The sequence below is a fragment of the Neophocaena asiaeorientalis genome, unplaced genomic scaffold, assembly GCF_003031525.2.
Source record: "Neophocaena asiaeorientalis asiaeorientalis breed wild unplaced genomic scaffold, Neophocaena_asiaeorientalis_V1.1 scaffold142, whole genome shotgun sequence".
NCBI classification, from domain to species: Eukaryota; Metazoa; Chordata; class Mammalia; order Artiodactyla; family Phocoenidae; genus Neophocaena; species Neophocaena asiaeorientalis.
Genome location: NW_020174563.1, coordinates 3,860,825 through 3,879,868, shown reverse-complemented (window position 1 = coordinate 3,879,868; position 19,044 = coordinate 3,860,825). Strand labels below are relative to the sequence as shown.

Genomic DNA, 19,044 nt, shown 5'->3' with positions numbered 1-19,044 from the left:
GCGTGGGGGCAGGGGCGAGGCGGGGTGCGGGGGCGTCGGGAGGCCTGGGAGAAGCCGGTGGTGGAACGCCTACCGTGCAGCGCCTGGCTGGAGGGAGCGGGGAAGGAGTCAAAGGGAATTTTAGGTTCAATACCTGGTAAACAAAAACTCACAAAAAAGACCCCTCTTCTCTTCCCTCCGTCCCATCCCCAAGGGGAATGATGGCTGCACCATCATGGGGATGCTTTCAAGCCTGGAAGGCACAAAGCACCGGGAAGACCGCAGACACTTCCCCTCCTCTTTCTCCTCTAGGGAAGGGGTCTAGAGAGGCCTGTCTAATAAGCCATTGAAATTAATCAGCCACCGAGTGACGAGTGTCTGAAGGGAGGCTTGCCTTGCCATATGGTGTTTAGTTGACCGGTTACAATTGTCGAGGGGCCGTTGGTACCTCGGATTTGTTGCGATAGCCTTTTTTCCTCCTCATCTAACACATAGAAAGACATGGAGTTCAGTAGCTGAATGCTGCTACTTAGTACCCTGTGGAATGATTTTTCATTTTGTTTCGTTGTGTATCTTTATACCAATAGAGGGAAAAACAGCCTAAGCTGTTGAACCCTTTCTTTGTGTTAAATACTCTTTTCAAGTGGAAGATAGGTATAGGGGACACTTGATATCTTTTAACGTCTCAGTTCATTTGTAAGGTTATATCAGAGACTTATCCATTAACGCAGCAATGAGTCAGTGTCCTTCTTGATTCACCAAATTTCAGGGAACTGTTTGTTATTGACTCTAGGATTTTTATATAATATGATAAACTGAAAGCTTGCTCTCAAAATAATTTAATCGAATTCATTTTCACATAGATTTATCCTTGGTACTCTGTTCAGTAGGAAATAGTTTCAAATTTAAAATTTGATAATTTTCAGAATGCTTAAATAAGCTATTTTTAAAGCTTTATGATTGAGTTTGGCAAAACCTAACAAATCCTGAACTAGGTACATAGTTATTGTTAGCACCAATAAAAAGGAAATTAATACAAGGCAGTTCAGTTTTTGAAGAGATAATTCATAAAATTGTGTTTCTTTGCTGGCTTTTTAAACATTGCAGAGGATTTATGTGCAGGACCAGTTTCTTGTGTGTTCTTACAGAATACTCATTGCAAGCATATGTATTAACGTATTGTAAATCTGCAACCCTTTTAAGGCCCAGTGGTAATACACTATATTCTTTTCTGTACTTTTGCTTCTTAACTTAATAGTACCTATTAGTGATTGTTCCATGTTAGCACATAGATGTCTGCCTTATTCTTTCATAGCTGCATAATATTACAGTGATTGGATGCAGTAATTTACTTAACCAGTGCTTTGTTCATGGGCATTTGTATTCTTTCAGGTTTTCTTATTTACGGTGATGCATTGAATGACTCCTTGTACATATATCCTGTGCATGTGTACTGAGTACTTTGGAAGTGGAATTGCTGCATCAAAGAGTGCACATATTTAATATTTTGAGAGATGTTGACTAAATGCCTTGGGAAGACATTTTCCCAATTTACCCTCCTACAACACTGTATGGGACATATTCCTGCTAGCTCAAGCTAAAGTTTGAGCTCAATAATTTGGAGGCATCTTGGGATCAGTAATTGTAGGTTTATGGGGAATTTTAAATATCTTTCCAGGGTAAAAGTAAAGTGTAACAAATCCTGTACTACAGCAATTTCTGAAGGGATATTCATGTTGTCTGTATGTTTTCTGGTATGGAGTATATCTGTCGTGTAAATAGTTTCGTTATCTTATGTAAAAACAGGTATTTTTCAGAGGTTTAAAAATCTTAGTTTACAGGATAATTTTACACATTATTTAATTTGTTGGTATGTATCAGTTCATCTTGTTCATCTGATTCTGTTAGCAAACATTTTAAAAACACTTCTGGAGAAAATTAATGTTAAGCAAATAAAGCAAGAAAGTAAAGTTTCTTTAAAAAGAAAACGTATAGTATGTTAAAATGTAGAACAGTACTGTTTGTTGTTTAGGACAGGGTTTCTCAGTTTTGGCACTATTGCTGTTTTGGACTGATAAAATAATTCTTTGCTGGAGGGGGCTGTCCTGTGCACTGTGGCCAGCATCCCTGGCCTCTACCCACTGGTTGCAGTTATGATAACCCAACATTTTTCAGACATTGCCAGGTATGATTGCTGCGGGTTGGTACTCATTGGTTTGGGAATATGTACATATGTGGTAAAAGTGTACCAAAAAATAATAATAAATGCCAAGTTCAAGGGAGTGGCTCTCTTTATACTGAAGGAAGTGGAGTGTAGTAATTTTTTGGGTAAGTTTTATGTCTTAAACTGGGTGGTGGTACCTAGGTGTGTGTTATATTTTTATGCCTTTTGTGTTCTTAAATTTCATAGTTAGTTTTTAAAAGTCTTGTAATATTTACCAGGACAACTGAGATTGTCTTTGGTTATTCATTCTTTGTTCCTTACTTGTTACCCACATTATATGAACAGAAAATTTATTGCAGTCTGTTTGGGAATTAAGAAATGGGTAGCTTTTAAAATAAAATTCTGTGAAACTTTCCTGAGAATTAAGGATTCTGGAATGGTTGAGTCATTTTGAATCTTTCTGATATTTCTTTACTGTGTGTTGGAGATTTGGTCTGAGGGTTGTATGTGGGGTCTGTAACATTTTGGCACAGAAGCTTCGTTTTTTTTTTTTCTTTCAGGTGACACATGATAAATTTGAATTTATGGTCTAAGATAGTAAAACCTTGAGAAGAGGAGCATTTAGTATATATTTGAATGATATAACTTCTATTTTGTATCCAGATATATTTGGTTAATTTGTCGTGAGCAAGAAGATCGTGAAAATATATATGTTATTGGTGAATTAAGTTTGGAGTTAATTTTGTGAAGTCTGTAATCAAGTAGGTATAGTTGACCTTTTATCATTTAGGTACTGATTTTATAGGATTTGGGGAGAAATGTGTTTTTACTTAATGCTTGTTTTTTGGTCACTTGACTACAGTGTTGTATTGTTACCAGAGAAAGAGTGGAGAAAATAAATGTGGGTTTCCTATAAAAGTTCTTTCTACTCTCCTGGGTATGGATAACGAAAGTTAGGAGTATAGATGATTAGGTTTATTTAAAACTAGTTTCTGGTATTTTTGGTCCAGGCTGTTTAGGGGGCAGTTCTTTGTACTTTTCTTGCACCCCTAGCAAAGAGTGCTTCTTAGGTCATTTGTGGACCAGCTCCTTAGACGTCATTATTCAATCGAAGGTCTAGAAGTGCTGACCCTGGATAAAAAGTGAAATGGCTTAATAACCCTCAGCGTTGCCTTTCTGAGGCCTCCTCTTTCTCTTCTGATCTGTTTCTAGAACTACAGGAGAAAAGAGTGTTATCAGGGGACAGAGTCTTAGGAAAAAACAGGGCTTGTGTGAACAATGTTTGGGGAATAGGATGCCAGACCTGGAAAGGATGAGATTTTGTGAGAGGTTTTTTACTAATGGCGTCTGTAAGGAAAACTTGATTTTCCTATAGATCCTATCTATTTTAAATACTAAGTAAAATGTCTTCTTTTTTATCTTCATCTGCTAAAACAATGTTTTAAGTGATGAAAGTCCATCTAGTTTTAATACTCCTTGTAAATTGCAGCAACTGAGGACCTCAAGAAATCAACTTGAAGATCTCAAGAAATAGTTATCCCTCTGTCAGTACTTCTCAAACGGACAGTGAGCTTGCAGATTAACTGGGAACCTTTAAAAATAGACATTCTCATTCAGTAGGTATGGGATTCAGCAAGAGTAGTTTAAAAGCGCCCAGGTGATGCAGATGATGCTGGCTCATGGACACATTTTGAATACCAGGATGCTAAGTGACTGCTTGTCTTTTGAGATGTCCAGGCTCTTTGTTGTTTCCTTTTCCCTTCAGCTGATTCCAAGCCTTCATTGTTTGTCAGTAATATATGTCTTCAGTTTTGGAGACTGACATTATTGGGCAGGAAGAAGGGGAGGAAATAAAGGAACATGAAACAGCTTTCTTTTTAAAAAACAAAAAACACTACTCTTTTTCTAACTACTATTTTTAAAAAAATTTATTTATTTTATTTTATTTATTTTTGGCTGTGTTGGGTCCTAGTTGCTGCGTGCAGGTTTTCTCTAGTTTCCGCGAGAGGGGGCTACTCTTCGTTGCGGTGCACGGGCTTATTGCGGTGGCTTCTCTTGTTGCGGAGCACAGGCTCTAGGTGTGTGGGCTTCAATAGTTGTGGCACCCAGGCTTGCGGGCTCTAGAGCGCAGGCTCAGTCAGTCGTTGGGATGCACAGGATTAGTTGCTCCGCGGCATGTGGGATCTTCCCGGACCAGGGCTCAAACCCGAGTCCCCTGCATTGGTAGGCGGATTCTTAACCACTGTGCCACCAGGGAAGTCCCGAAACAGCTTTCTAATATATGTATTTGTTTGCAAATATAATGCTGTCTTAATATATATTCTCGTTCTAAACTTTACAGCCTTATCTCTCTGGATTAGGTATTGCTTTTGGATGTATTTCCCGGTAGCTGCCCACCAGGTTCTCTCTTCCACCTTCCTTAATTGCTAGGCAGTGTGACCACAGTGCGCTTGCTTCTGTCTACTGCCACAGGTATGCTGTGTTGTAATTGTCTTTTGCATGAGTTTATTAGTTTGAGAGGAAGGAGTGTGTGTGTGTGTGTGTGTGTGTGTGTGTGTTCCTTGTATCTCCGTTTTCTAGCAAATCCATAGCTCTGGATGAATATTTTCTGAATAAAATGCTCTTTTCAAAGAACTTTGGACTCGTTTGATCTGCGGTTAGATAGATATTAGCCTAACACAGATAAAAGGGAAGGCTTGGAGAGATGAAGAGACTTGTCCAGTCACAAAGCTGGTGAATGGCAGATGTAGGGATGAAAACCCAGTTCCTTGATTTTCCTCACCATTCTCTCTTCCATTTATAGTATAGTAGTTCAGAAATGATCACCATTTGTATTACTTTTCCTGAGGGAAAATTGATTAGGAAATTTAAATAATTCTAGTCTGTGATATGGTTATTTGATTAACTTAATGAAACATTGTTGGAGATTAATGGTTTTTCTGTGTGTATCCAACATGACAGGTAGTTTATTACATGTAATTATTTTTAGCCTCCTTTAAGAAAACATATCAGTCCTGTGAAAGAGTTTTTGCAAAGTAATTGCTCTCAAAGCAAGTAATTGAGCTGCACATGAGGCTGTCAGATTCTCCAGCTCAGCTGGTTAGCCTTTACTATATGGTATTGTTTTTTTACTTTATTGGGGTTCTTCATCTTTTATGTTTTCTTTGTTCCAAACAGTGGCCCAAAGTCCCAGTCATCCTGCACTCTTGAAGCCAAGCTCTGCTCTTGGCAGAAGATGTGACATGGTCATATCTCTAAACTACCAGACCTTACTGAAACTCACCTTGTTCATAAAGCTTCTTTTGTTTTATGAGAAAAATTGGCTTATTAATATTTATGCTTGTATGTGTGTGCTCAGGGGCAGCATAGATACTTACATTACCTGGTGTGGGAGAAAATTTTCATTTAGAAGTTAGAAGCCAGCTAGCTAGCTTTTTCGTTTAGCAGTGAAATAAATGGATTATATCAATTTAAATATAAATTTCCCTCTACCTTTGAAAATTTGATTTAATGTTAATAGTAAAGAGCTAATATCTATTCATACAGCTAAATCACAGCTAACCTGGGAAATACAAATTAAAAAAAGAGACTTCACCCCATTTAGATTGATTAAAAGTCTAAAAATAGTATGCATTGATAAAGAATATGGGGAAATCAGAACTCTCAAGTTACTGGTGGGATTGTAAATTAGTACAACTACTTTGAGAAGCAGTTTGGCAACATCTTGTAAATTAAAAAAAAAATTCATGTATCCTGCAACTGAGAAAATTTACTTCTAAATGTTACGTCATGAGATTCTCAAGCACACATCCATAAAGAGATATGTATAAAGAAATTCACTGCAGTCTTGCTCATAAAAGCAGTAATTTGAAGTGACAGAAAATTTATATGTAGAGTATATTATGTTGCATGAGTCCCATACAATAAAATATTATCAGTTAAAATGAAAGAATTAGCCTATATTTATCAGATATATGGTGAGTGAAAAAGTAGATTTCAAAGAGATACTGGAGATAATACTGTGTTTTTTATGTAAGTTTGAAAAAAGACTAAAAGTTCTTTTTATGGAAAAATATATGTAGAAAAAGGATAAAGACTTAGACTGAAAGGATCTAACCTCAGGGTGGTATTTTGGTATTTTGCTTTTCATCTCATCAAATTATTATTTTTCTTTTTAATGAGAGCAATGTGATTTTTCTTCATTGTTTTTGGAAATCGTGGTTTAGTATGTTAGTAAATCAAGTCTGATTCTAAATTGAGTTTGTTTCCATTCTTGATTTTGTTGGACGCATTAGCTCTCAGGAGACCTCACGAAGATAGACGATAGATCCAAAGGGAAGAAGGGCATTTCTGATGTGTCCTTGCTGGTTATGAAGCTGTTGTCTCTTGCCTTCAGTTCACCCTCTGCGCTCCTGCCCCTGAGGCTGGGCTGGGGATGGGGTGGGATATACTCTTTCTTGTTTTGCTTGCTCTTCCTACAGGTATCATTTCACTGAGCAGGATTTCAGTGTCAGTATTTGATTCCAGTTTGCTTATTTCCAACACCATCAGAAGTAGCCTGATGTGCGCCCCCTGCCCCGTGACGCTAGCACCTGCCAGTGCAACCCTAAAAGTCTGGATCCCAGCCCTATGAGACCCCTTCTTTAAGCCTCTTCCTTTTTTTTTTTTTTTTTAATACGCCATGATTTATTTCTTTTTTAAAATTTATTTATGGCTGCATTGGGTCTTTGTTGCTGCGCACGGGCTTTCTCTGGTTGTGGCGAGTGGGGGCTACTCTTTGTTGCGGTGTGCCTGCTTCTTATTGCAGTGGCTTCTCTTGTTGTGGAGCACAGGCTCTAGGCGTGCGGGCTTCAGTAGTTGCGGCTCGCGGGCTGTAGAGCACAGGCTCAGTAGTTGTGGCACATGGGCTTAGTTGCTCTGGGGCATGTGGGATCTTCCCAGACCAGGGCTCAAACCCATGTACCCTGCCTTGGCAGGCAGATTCTTAACCACTGCACCATGTAAGTCCCCGCCTCTTACATTTTAATAATACTATTTTTCATTGTTTCCCCATTTTTAGAAGTGGTGTGGTTTCCTGTCTCCTGACTGGACCCTGATTAATACAATATGTTTACCAAATCTCAGTCTTATTTTTCTATCCCATTTACCAGTTAAGTAAACATTTTTATTGAAATTTAGCTAGTAATTTTCCATCTTTTCTGATGCTGATCATTTCTAACAAACGAATTGGACAGTGTTTCACTTTTACATTGTGAATAAATAAATTCAAAATCCACTGAATTTAAAATGAAATAAAAGTGATTTTCCTTTATGGATGCAGATATTAGAGTTTATTGGTGATACACATTGTTTCAGCATTAAAGAACATATAATGATGGAAGTATCTCCAAATGTCAGTTTTCACGGTGCTTACTCTAGTTTCTTTTGGACTGCGTTTATTTTCTTATTTATTGTCAGACATCACGTTTACCTGGAAGGGATAGATTAAATGGTATAATTTAAAAATATATGTATCTTCTAGGGAGCACACCGTTAACAACCACTTTTCATTCCAGAAAAGGTGTGCAATTTGGGAATACTTATTTTATTTAAAAAAAAAATGGAACTATTCTTAATTTTGACCCTCAAGCACTTTGTTGCAAGATAATCAACATGTTGTTTTGTATCATTAGGAGGGGCTCCACAAGACTGCTTAACTAGGCACAAAATAGGTGCAGCCCGTCTTAATGTGCAAGAAGTGAGCAACAGTGTTAGACCCTCAGGCTGTCAAACTCCCACTCACCTTTAGTACACCTTGTATTCCGTGTGTGATTTTTTTTTTCTTTTTTTTGTGGAGACCCACTGAGGGTGCTAGTATCAGCTGAATAATGTACAATTAATAACCTAATTTCATTCATAGATTTTTAGCAAAATAGTAAATATAGGGAATTCCCTGGCAGTCCAGTGGTTGAGACTCCGAGCTTTCACTGCTGAGGGCCTGGGTTCAATCCCTGGTCAGGACCTAAGATCCCACAAGCTGTGTGGTGTGGCCAAAAAAAAAAGAAAAAAGAAAAATAGTAAATATAAAAGTATTAATGGAGGTCCACAATGCTTGGGACTGAATTTATAAACTTTTGTTAATGCCCACTTCCAGGTCCACAGCAGCACCCTGTCATCAGATACACCAATATTTCTGCAGGAAGCATATGAGTGGTTATACTAAGGGGGTAAATAAAGACTACACAGCCTCTTGTTTGTTCAGATCAGGATTTACCACTAAATGAGTTTCCTGCTCATTTACAGAAAACTTAAGAGTTTTGGGATTTTGGAACAGATAAGAGATTGTGGGCTTATCTCTTTAATTTCAGAGGATCATCTTTTGTATTTCCTGGGTCATGTACTTCACTTTGAAAACCATTGCACTGTCACCAAGCAGGAGCTTATGCATTTTAAGTATCTGTAGGGAAATGGCTTTTTTAGAACACTCCTCATTCTCCTAAGCCTGTTTCTTTACTCATATACTTTCATATGTCCCCATACCAATTTAGCTTGCCTTCTTTTATCATCATGTTTGCATTACAGCGATTAAACCACCTCCTCAGATGGAACTAGGAACACAGGAACAATTTTGATCTTTGCCCATAGATTAGCTCTATGTAAATAAGTTCTTGTGAAATAGTCTGGTACCTAAGTTATCTTTAAAACTTTGTTTCTGAGGGAAAATGGTTCTGAATTCTAAACAGCGGGCTTTTAAATGAACTTGTAGGACACAACTAAGATAAGGTGGGGTTTAAATTAATGGAGGAGATAATGGAATGCAGCAGGTAGTCCAGACATTCATTTCTGGCTTTGGATTGCCTTTGGGAGCATATTTACTTTTGTAGATGCTTGCTGTGGTTAGGGTTAGTTTATATTCTCTAAGCACACTCATGATAAGAGTATATAGCTTTCTCCTGGGATGGATTTATCTTCTTGATGATAATTTTGTTCTGAAAAAAATCAAGAAATGGGGTAGAAACGTTTTGATGTTAAAAATCATTTTTTGAATTTTGGGAGTTTTGCAGGGCTAGTGATAATAAATCATAAAAGCTTGAGATTGTAATATTTTACATTGTGGTGCCTTGCTTGCCCCTCTTTCCCAGTCTCTTATCATGGAGTAGTGGAAAATGCACGAGCTTAGTAGGGAAGTCAAGGTATTTGTTCATTCTAGATTTTCTCACATGGCCTCGTTAAGTAGGGGAATGGACTAACATTTACTGAGCTTCCATCATGTGTCAGGAACTATGCTAAGCTTTTTATATACTTTATCTCATTTAAACCTCATAAAAGTGTTGTTTGATAGCCTTCATTTTACTTATGAGAAAACAGGCTATGAGAAATGAACTAATTTGCCCAAGATTTCATAAGTAATTGGTTGATGGTTGAGATTCAAATCTAGGTTTGTCAGTCTTTTTTTTCCCCCGCCTTATAACATTAGTCTCTTTAAAACTTTAATTCTTCACCTGTAAAATGAAGTTGGAGTAGGTCAAGGTACACAGGTGTTTTGCTTGTAAAATGAAAAAATGAATTTTTATCTGTTAGGAAAAAAATAAAGTGGATAAAATTCTTACTTTTGTTTGACCTCATTAATTTTCTACTCTTGTGTAACAAGTGCTAAAAATAACAAATATATTACTAAAATTGCCAGTTGTATGCCTAATTTGACGCCTTGTTTCTTTTGTTTGGACTGTGTAAGGCATGATTGTAATTTTATTATGCAAGCTTATAATAAAGTAGAGTAGCAGAGGCTGCAAAAATAGATGAGAGAATAACTTGTCCAACAGAAAAGATATGATGAAAGAGTTGTAGATTTTGGGTGAGGCACTTTCAAAGACATCTCCTTAACTCATAACAGGAGTTGGTTGGAAGTAGATGGTGTTTCACTCTACAACACTTTTGAAATTAACTAAGAAGTAGATAATCTTTTCAATTTAAAAAATGTATCTCTTTGAGATTTATTTGAATATTAGAATAGGATTTAATAACTTATATTTTTAGTGCAGAGGTTGAATGGGGAACATGATGCCCTAGATATGTAATTATTCTTCAAATAAAATCAGAGCTAAGTAGAGGGAAAAACCCTGGTAGGGTAAAAGCATAAGAGGCCAAGCTTTGTAATCAGCCTCCTCACATGGGTTTGAATTTGAGCCCACCACTTACTAATGTGTACCTTCATATGGTCAATTTCTTCATCTATAAATGAGGATAATAATGCCTACCTTTTAGTATTGCTGGGAAAGCTAATAAAATATACGTGAAGCACCTAGCTTGGTACTGATTTAAGTAGTGGTTAGTATTATTAATAATAACAATACTATTTTCACTAATTTACTGTTTCTCAAGAGTAAGGAATGTGGAGTACACCAACCAGCTGGCAGGTCACAAAGGCCTCACCCTCAGTAGGAATTTTAATTACATTTCAGCCAGTTTCTAAACCATAAGTACTTTGATGGTTCAGGGAGAATAAGATGCATACTCAAGTTGGTTAACCCTCTTTAATCTCTGTAAACTTGTCACATTGATTTGGGGTTAAAATTGAATGAATCCATAAATCAGAAATAGGAATTCTTGGTTGACTGAGTGACATCAGCAAACGGTTATGCCACAGCAAGTAATTGCTTTTAAACACTGGTTAATGACTTGTAAATTATTTTTTGAGGTTAGGTAAAATCTTTTAATTAGGGCAAAAGATTAGAGGATTAACTAGGCACTATACTAGTCTACTAGGAATGCTTATTTTTTATTTTAAACAAGTTTTAAAATTTATTACATAGTATTTAATATATCCAAGTGGATAAGTGATTAATAAACGTGAACCTATCTAGAAATAAAGCATTTCTTTTTTTTTTTAATAAAGCATTTCTAATGTTTAAAACACTCTGTACTTCTTCCCAATTTCATTCCCTTCCTCTCCTAAAGTAACCACTGTGTAGAAATTAGTAATTCCCATGGGTTTCTTTACATTTATGCTGTGTTGTATATATCTGTAGACAGTGCATAGTACTTTATTTGCAACATTTTGTATTCTTGAATAATTTTAAAATTCAGCATTATGGTTGAAGGATTCATCCGTGTTGAATTATGTGGCTCTTGAGCATTCATTTTAGGTATTCCATTGTATACCTAATACATATCTTCACTCTCTTGTTAATGAACATTTACATTGTTTACTTTTTCTTTTGCTCTTATACAAAGTGATAATTCACATATTCTTGTTCCATGTTTAAGTGCTTCACATAATGAACTGCTTGTAGTGAGAACCTTCTCTCTTTCAATCACTTCTTCTCTCTAGAAATTTAACATTTTACTTAAATAAATCAGTGCTTTATGAATTTGAGCTGTTTTTCTTGGCTCTTTTAAGAAACTTGTGGTTATTGATCTCGACCATAGTGTTTTACTGGTCTCATAAAATTTGCCAGCAAAAAGACTTAAGCTATGTAAATACTCTAAGTTATTGAATTTAGGCGAGATGTCATTAAAATGTAGAGCAGATGGTCATTTGAGTATTAGAATGAGTCAAAAGCTATCATCAGGTGGTTCATTTAACGGTGGCAGATGTCTTCATAAAGCTTAGCAAAGGGAAAGAGTGTTAACTCTCTAGGGTGGTATGGTATTCTTTAGGAAGGAGAAAAAGCATTCATGGGTTTAGTTAGGGAATTAAATTTTATTGAATTTTTAAGGAATAACTCTTGGAGGTTCTAAGGAGGTTCAGAGTGGAAGGGAGTGCTTTTAGTTGAGAATGAATCGGGTGGACGAAGTTAAGGGGAAACAAAAAAGCTGCCAGAGTAAGAGACCAGTAAAATGTTGGCCTTGTTCATTTAATCCTTTTTCCTTTTTTATGTTTTCTTTAAATGTCATCTTTTGTTTTAAAGTCAGTTAATTGCATTCTCATTAAAAATTCTGTACTGCTCATTTTGGTAGTGGAGTGGGTTGCTTTGTTTACTTTTTCCAATTCTCAGCATTAGTCTGTTTCACAGCTGTTCAGTAGCTTTGTTGGCATTTGAACTGTGGGAACCAAGAAGGGATTTGGATGTGCTTTTGTGTGCATTAGTGGTTTTCCTGAAGTATTCTTTAAAACCGTGAATTGTAGAAGTTTTTATTTTTTTTTAACCAGTTATCATTGTATGTTTAAATGGTTGCTTTTAAAGAAAGCCTGTACTCAGATTATGAGCTCATGAATGTTATTGTATTTTGGAGAAAATGAACTTAGAGATGATAAATATGTAAATAGGGGAACAGCTGAAAACTGGGCTTTTCCTTTTCTGGTCAAGTGAGGAGGTTGGGATACATTTTGCCTATGCCTTTCATCAGTCAGCACTCATTTGAAGAGCTGTGCAGATAAATTAGGATATACCTCTTAGTGTGTATTGGATACCCATTTGTTTAGTGTATTTGACTTTTTGTGATGGCATAGGAGACCTATTTTAGACCTGTTCAGAAACTTAACTACTGTGTGGACATTTACTGTTACTGCTATTTAATGTTAATTAGGATGTTTTTGGTCATGATGCTTTCCTGTGGTAAGACAAATTAGACTCTTAAGGCACGTGGCAATAAGGAGTGTACTTATTAGCTATATATTTTCTTTTCATAAGCACAGAATAGCTCAAGTTAGGGTAAGGGTTAAAAGACGTAAAAACTTCTGAGTAGCAGTGTACCACATTGCTGAAGTAACTATTTGAAAGTTGGTTTCTGTAAATACTTGGAGTTCCTCATGTTTTTGTTTATTTTTAGCTTTTATTTATAAGTGACATATACCAGCATTTCTGATGCTTATACTGCGTATTAAATGCCCCTTCTCGCCCAGCTGCTTCCTAGAATTGATACATACCCAGTGTAGAAAACTTGGAAAACCCCAAAGGGCGATCCCGTCAAGCACATTTTGGGGGTTATCTTTCTAGTTTTTCTGGGCACATGTGTTATATGTATAATGTAATTTATGTACCAAAGTGCTCTATTGTATTTCTTTGCATACTGCTTTATAAAATAATAATATAGTTTACCATCTCAGTACCATTTCTTCTACAACATGGTTTAATAACTGCATAGAATTTCTATGGATTACCTTAGTTTACACATAAATAGCCGCATCCCCATCTTTTCAATATGTTATGTTAAATTTTTATTTACTGCAAACAATTTAGTATCATGAGATGTACCTTTTAAAAAATTTGAAGACAGGGTCAAAATCTTTTAAAGCATTTGAAACATTTTGCAAGTACCTTCCATAGAGATTATATCAATTTCTGTTTCCCTCTCAGCAGTATGACTGGCTCTCTTGACACCATCTTCACGTACACTGACATATTATTTTTAATCTGTTCCAATTTAAGAGGATAAAGTTGGTATCTCTTGTTTTGTATTTTCTTTTTAAAATTATGAAATTAATACTTTATAAAACTAAACAATTGAAAATTGTATGTAATAAAGCTAAACAACTGAAAAATGTATACAGAAAAATGTGAAGGTGCCTTCTCCTTCCTCATCTGTGTATCCTCAACCACTGTCAGCAGTTTGGAGGAGTTTCCAGGTTTTCTCTATTTATACACTTCCTATATGTGTGTGTGACTTCTAGGTTTTGTGTCATGCTTAGAGAGACTTTACTCAGAATTGTAAAAGATGCTGTTCAACTATTTTTTCTAGCACTTTTATGGTTTTCTTTTTTTCATATTTAGCTCTTTAATTTATCCACATTTTTGCTATGCTGTACTGCAGGGAACTGTAATTTAATAAAGATTGTAACTTATTTTTAACTTGCTTTGTTCTAGTTGCAATGGTTACACAACAAATACCCCCAAACTTAGTGGTGTGAAACAGTTTATATGCTCAGGGCTTCTACCTCTCAGGGATTTGGAGAGGCTCAGTGGGGAATGGCTTGCCTCTGCTCCACAGTATCTAGGGCCCCAGCTAGGAGAGTCAAACAGTGGAGGGGGCTGCATAGCCAGGCTTCCTCGGGCATCTCTTTATACCTCTTTATGGCCTCGCCAAGTGGTCTCCTCTCTGTGGCAGCTTCAGGGTAGCCAGACTTAGTATGAAAGAACTGCCAAGGCATGTGGGGGCATGAATCCTGAGGGGGAGAGAGAGACATGGACAGACAGGTGGCACAGAAGTCATATGGTGTCACTTCTGCCACCTTCTATTAACCAAGGCAGTTGCAGATGTCCCCCCAGGATCAGTGGGGAGGAAAACAGACCCGCCTCTTGATGGCCACTTGTCATTCATTGTCCTCTTGTCAGGAGAGCACTTGGGGTGGATATAGATCGGTGAGACTTTCTTTGGAAAATACAATCTGCCACGTCTTTCCTCCATTTTAAGTACACACTCAGTTTTCCAGGAATGTGCCTGATGTAAAATGCATAAATAAAGCAGGGGTGTACCTGTATTTCAGTATTTAAATTGATGAATTTAAAAAAACCTCATATTGTGATTCTTGCCATTTCTTATTAAAAAGTGCAATTTTATGAAAATTTAAAATTCATTTTTAGGCTTGCATCAGACAATTATGACAGTTCTTCAAAATCTTTGTCTGTTGATAGGTTTCAGAATTTACCTTAAGAATATCTTTATGTGAGCTAGGATAATTTCTTTCTTAACTTTGTAGACTTTTGCTGTTTGTGTTGGGAGATAATATCAGGAATAATTACAAAATTATGTTTTCAAAGTGAACATTATAAGGAATGGTTATATTTGATTTAAAGCAAAATATAGCAAATTCTTAGTAACCCATGGGATGATTAGCCAGGTTATGGATTATTTGGTACTTAAAAAAAAAATCCTTCTGTGATTGAAAAACACCAAACAAATCCTTTTCTGTGTATTCATTTATACACCCCAAAAGGAAGAATAGATTTGGCCTTTTGATTTATATTGTGAAAGACTGAAGCATGCAGTACTTGTGAACGCTGGTAGCTCTGAGTTGTGCAGCTATAAATTTGGTTGTTTTTTTTTTTTTATTTGGTTTTTAATTTTAGTTTACAGTCTGTTAGACTAGAGTATAATTTCTTTTGGGCCTATGGCTGATGATAATTTTCATGATTGATGCAGTCAGAATTATTGATGCAGTCAGAATTAGCCATAGGCTAGAATGAGAAGTGGTAGATGAACTACTCTTGTGTAGGACTGTCTCACATGGCAGTTGTGTCCTCTGTTGCTGTTCTGGAGTGAAAACAATTAAGGGAACAGAGAGGACAGGTACAGCTGCAGGGAAGCCACAAACTTTGGGGGAAAACCTGAGATAAAAGAGTAATTAGCAAATGGAGAGGGCAGGTAATTTGCTGAAATAAAATGGGGGTAATCCACACATGAATAATTGAATATTTTCTGTATGCAGTCTCTGGGAAATTGAGATATTTATTCAGCTCTTTAATTTTTGTATAAGTATTGCTGAATTTGCCTGGGGTATGTGATGACTTTGATCATTAAATTATTTAAATAGATGACTAGTACTTTTAATATATCTATATTAAGATTAAATTAATTGCAGTATAATTCTTTATACTTACCTTTTATTGTAACGCCTTTCAGAGTATGTTTACCTCTATTATATCACTTTAGGTTCACAATGTCCCTTTCCATATTGTCTTAGTCTGCTTGGGATGCCATAACAATCTACCACAGACTGGGTGATTTAAACAATAGGAATTTATTTCTCACAGTTCTAGAGGCTGGGTAGTCCAAGTTCAGGGGGGTGGCCACTTTGGTTCCCTATTGAGGGCTCTCTCCTTGGCTTGCAGATAGCTGCCTTCTTGCTTTGTTTTCACATGACAGAAAGAGAGAGAGAGAGAGACACTTTGGTCTCTCTTCCTCTCCTTAGAAAGGCACTAATCCCATCATGGGAGTCCCACTCTCATTGCCTCATCTAAACCTAATTACCTCCCAAAGGCCTTACCTCCAAATATCATCACATTGGAGGTTAGGGATTGTGGGGGGAACCTCCCAGTCCATAACATCTATGAAAGGAAGTATTTTCTCAATTTATAGATGAGAATATTGGTCCCAGAGTAGTTTAAAAAGCTCAATTCTGAACATTACCTAGCCAGTAAGTTATGTGAGTAGTTTCTGAAATCGCATACCTTTGTTTTCCCCATTTAATGCAACAATTTAAATATACAGATCAGAGATTATGTTTTATCGTATTATCTCCCAGCATGACTCTATAAAGTTTATCTCTAAGTCTCTGACTATATTTCATAATCCTGCCAAACAAATAAAGCTGCTCCTTGTTCATTGAATATACTCTGTGCTCTTCTGAGGTTTCTTTCTTCCTTTGAAAGGTCTACTCATCCACCATTTCTAAAAAACCTTTCCTGATTCTTTTTTTTTTTTTTGATTTAGTTTTTTGAATGAGTTTCTCAGTGGAGCCCTGAGCTTGTATTATTTGATAAGCATGTGTTATGTTTTTGTTGGTGGCTCCCTTTCTGTTTTTTAAGGGAGCAGTTCTAGGTTTCAGTTTATTGTGCTGTTTGTTCCTAAATATCTCTAATACTTATCTATTTGTATTCTCTTTAATGATCTTATTTATACTTTTTTTGTTTTTTTGTTACCTTCTACATCTTTTATTTTCTAACCCATGGCCACCAAGACCTAAATCTCTCTTGACTCTTTTTCTCTCCACGTCCACTATCATCACCCTGGCTTAAACTACCATTATCTTACCTGGACTACTGTGTAAGCTTCTTACTACTTGACTTTGTTTCTCTAGCCCCTTTTATTTTCTTCCTTTCTGTTCTTCCTACCATAGCAAGAGTGATATTTGAAAGCAGCAGAGGGCCTGCCCACAGTAGCAGTAAAGAAATAGTTACTGAATGAATCAGTAGGTACTGATGTCTGCTGTCTTCTCTGTCTCTACAGCCAGGCATTTGTGTGGTAGGAGACTGCAGAAGGATTGCACATAAAACATATTTGGTGTTGGTGTCATGCTCTTTTGTAGTTTACTAGACATCCCAGCTTCCTTTCAGTGTCCATTCTTCCTCCTTCCCTCCCTCCCATTTTTCTTAACCATCTCAGCTAGGGCACTTTATTTAGAATCTGGTTTCCTTACTCATAGGGATTTTAAACCAGGATATAGAAAATGAATTATGTAGGATTTTTCCCCTTACCAGGAAGTAGCAATAGTGCATTAGTTCTTGCAGAGTTTAGCTATAGTATTACTACTGTTGTATTCTAGTTCTTGCGTGTTCTTCACATTCTCATTTTATTCTTAGAACATACCTTTCCTTTAAAGAACATATTACCTCCTCCAAAGGAAGTTGAGGTTCTGAGAACTAAAATGACTCATTTCTTTTATTTAAATATTGAACATCTCTAAACTTATACAAAATAGAGAATAGTATAATGAACCCCCATGTTACCTGTTACCCAACTTAAACACGAGCAATCTTGTTTCATCTAAACGCACCTTACTTCCCCTCCCTCTCCACCAAATATTTTGAAATAAATACTGTTGTTTTATATGTAAGTACCTCAGTTAAAATGACTTTTTCATAGACACAGAGATAGCTATTGACAGAGCCAGAACTTGATCTAGGGGAGTGTCAGTATTATACAGACAACTTAGCCCTTGTTTGTAGTTCAACATTGGGCATGACCATACAGCATGTGTCATGAAATAGTGACACTGATGTTCATAGGCCACACATTGTTTTTAAAAACTCCTAGTTTTAATTTATTGAACAAGTGATCTTAGTAGAATAGTAAAGGAACATTATTCCCCAATCTTATTACCCTATAATGTCAGTTATTTTCATTAATTTATAGTGGTACTTTTATAGTTCTAACATGTATCTCATCTATCCATGTGAACATTTTTAGTATAGATTATATTACCAAGTGCTTGTTTTCTTTTTCTAGTGTTAATTTATTCTTGTTCTTTAAGGAAAAAAGAAAACCCACGACAAACGCAAGTTTGTTTCCCAAACTGGGAAACTTGCTTGCTAATCATTGTCTAAAGTTTACTGTTGATGGGGGAAAGGTTGCCAATACATAGGGATACATGCTAAAGTTAATTGATAGTTTGTTTCTGATATCATGAGGATAAAACTGTCTTTTCTTTTGGAATTTTTACCTGGAGAATAGGTTCACATTCCTCAAAAGATTTTTGTGTGTTTGAAGTCTGAAACATCTACTTGGTGATAAAGAATTCTTCTTTCTTTCTCTGTATTGAACCTAAATTTCAGTTTGTGGATGAGAGCAAGGAAAGTGCTACTGAGAAGTGTTCTTACTAGTGAACAAAGAAGGGATAGAAAATATTTAGTCTATAATTTGTACTGGTTAAAATATTTGCAATCTGTTATCTTGAAACTATATATGGCACATTTGAAATATTATTTCTTGCTTTATTGAACTATTTTGTAAAATGCTGTGTTCTTATTTTTTCCTTTAGGGAATAATATTCAAATAAATAATACTTGTAATTAATGTAAGCATGTATCCTTGTTTTAATAGGCATCAAGCATGATGGAACCATGTGTGATACCTGCCGCCAGCAACCAATCATTGGCATTCGATGGAAATGTGCGGAGTGTACAAATTATGATTTGTGCACAGTTTGTTATCATGGAGATAAGCATCATTTAAGGCATCGCTTTTATAGAATTACTACACCAGGAAGTGAGCGGTATGGCAATCCATTTTTTTTTTTCAATTGCAATTCCTTGTTTCTATTGAATTTTTTATACCATTCAGCGTTAAAAATAGGATCAGGAAATAGCTTCTGACAGCTGGTTTAGTCAAGAAGTAGCAATTACCAGGCTAGATGTGGACCAGGCCTACCACATAGCGAGAAAAGAGTTCTGTGAAGATAGAGATACATGTATTTTTCCAGAATAATCTGAGCTGTTCTTTCTCTAGTGTAGAGACTTGGCACTGCTCAGTGTTTGGAAGTG

The 19,044-nt window shown here is 36.2% G+C and overlaps 1 protein-coding gene across 1 annotated transcript in view; it reads left to right on the top strand.

Moving 5' to 3' along the window:
• The window catches only part of MIB1 (MIB E3 ubiquitin protein ligase 1), a 117,930-nt gene that overhangs the window by 982 nt on the left and 97,904 nt on the right, over positions 1 to 19,044 (top strand). Inside the window, exon 3 of the mRNA XM_024757922.1 lies at positions 18,605 to 18,776. Within this exon, the coding sequence (XP_024613690.1) occupies positions 18,605 to 18,776 (172 nt within the window). The remainder of the gene's footprint in view (positions 1 to 18,604; positions 18,777 to 19,044) is intronic.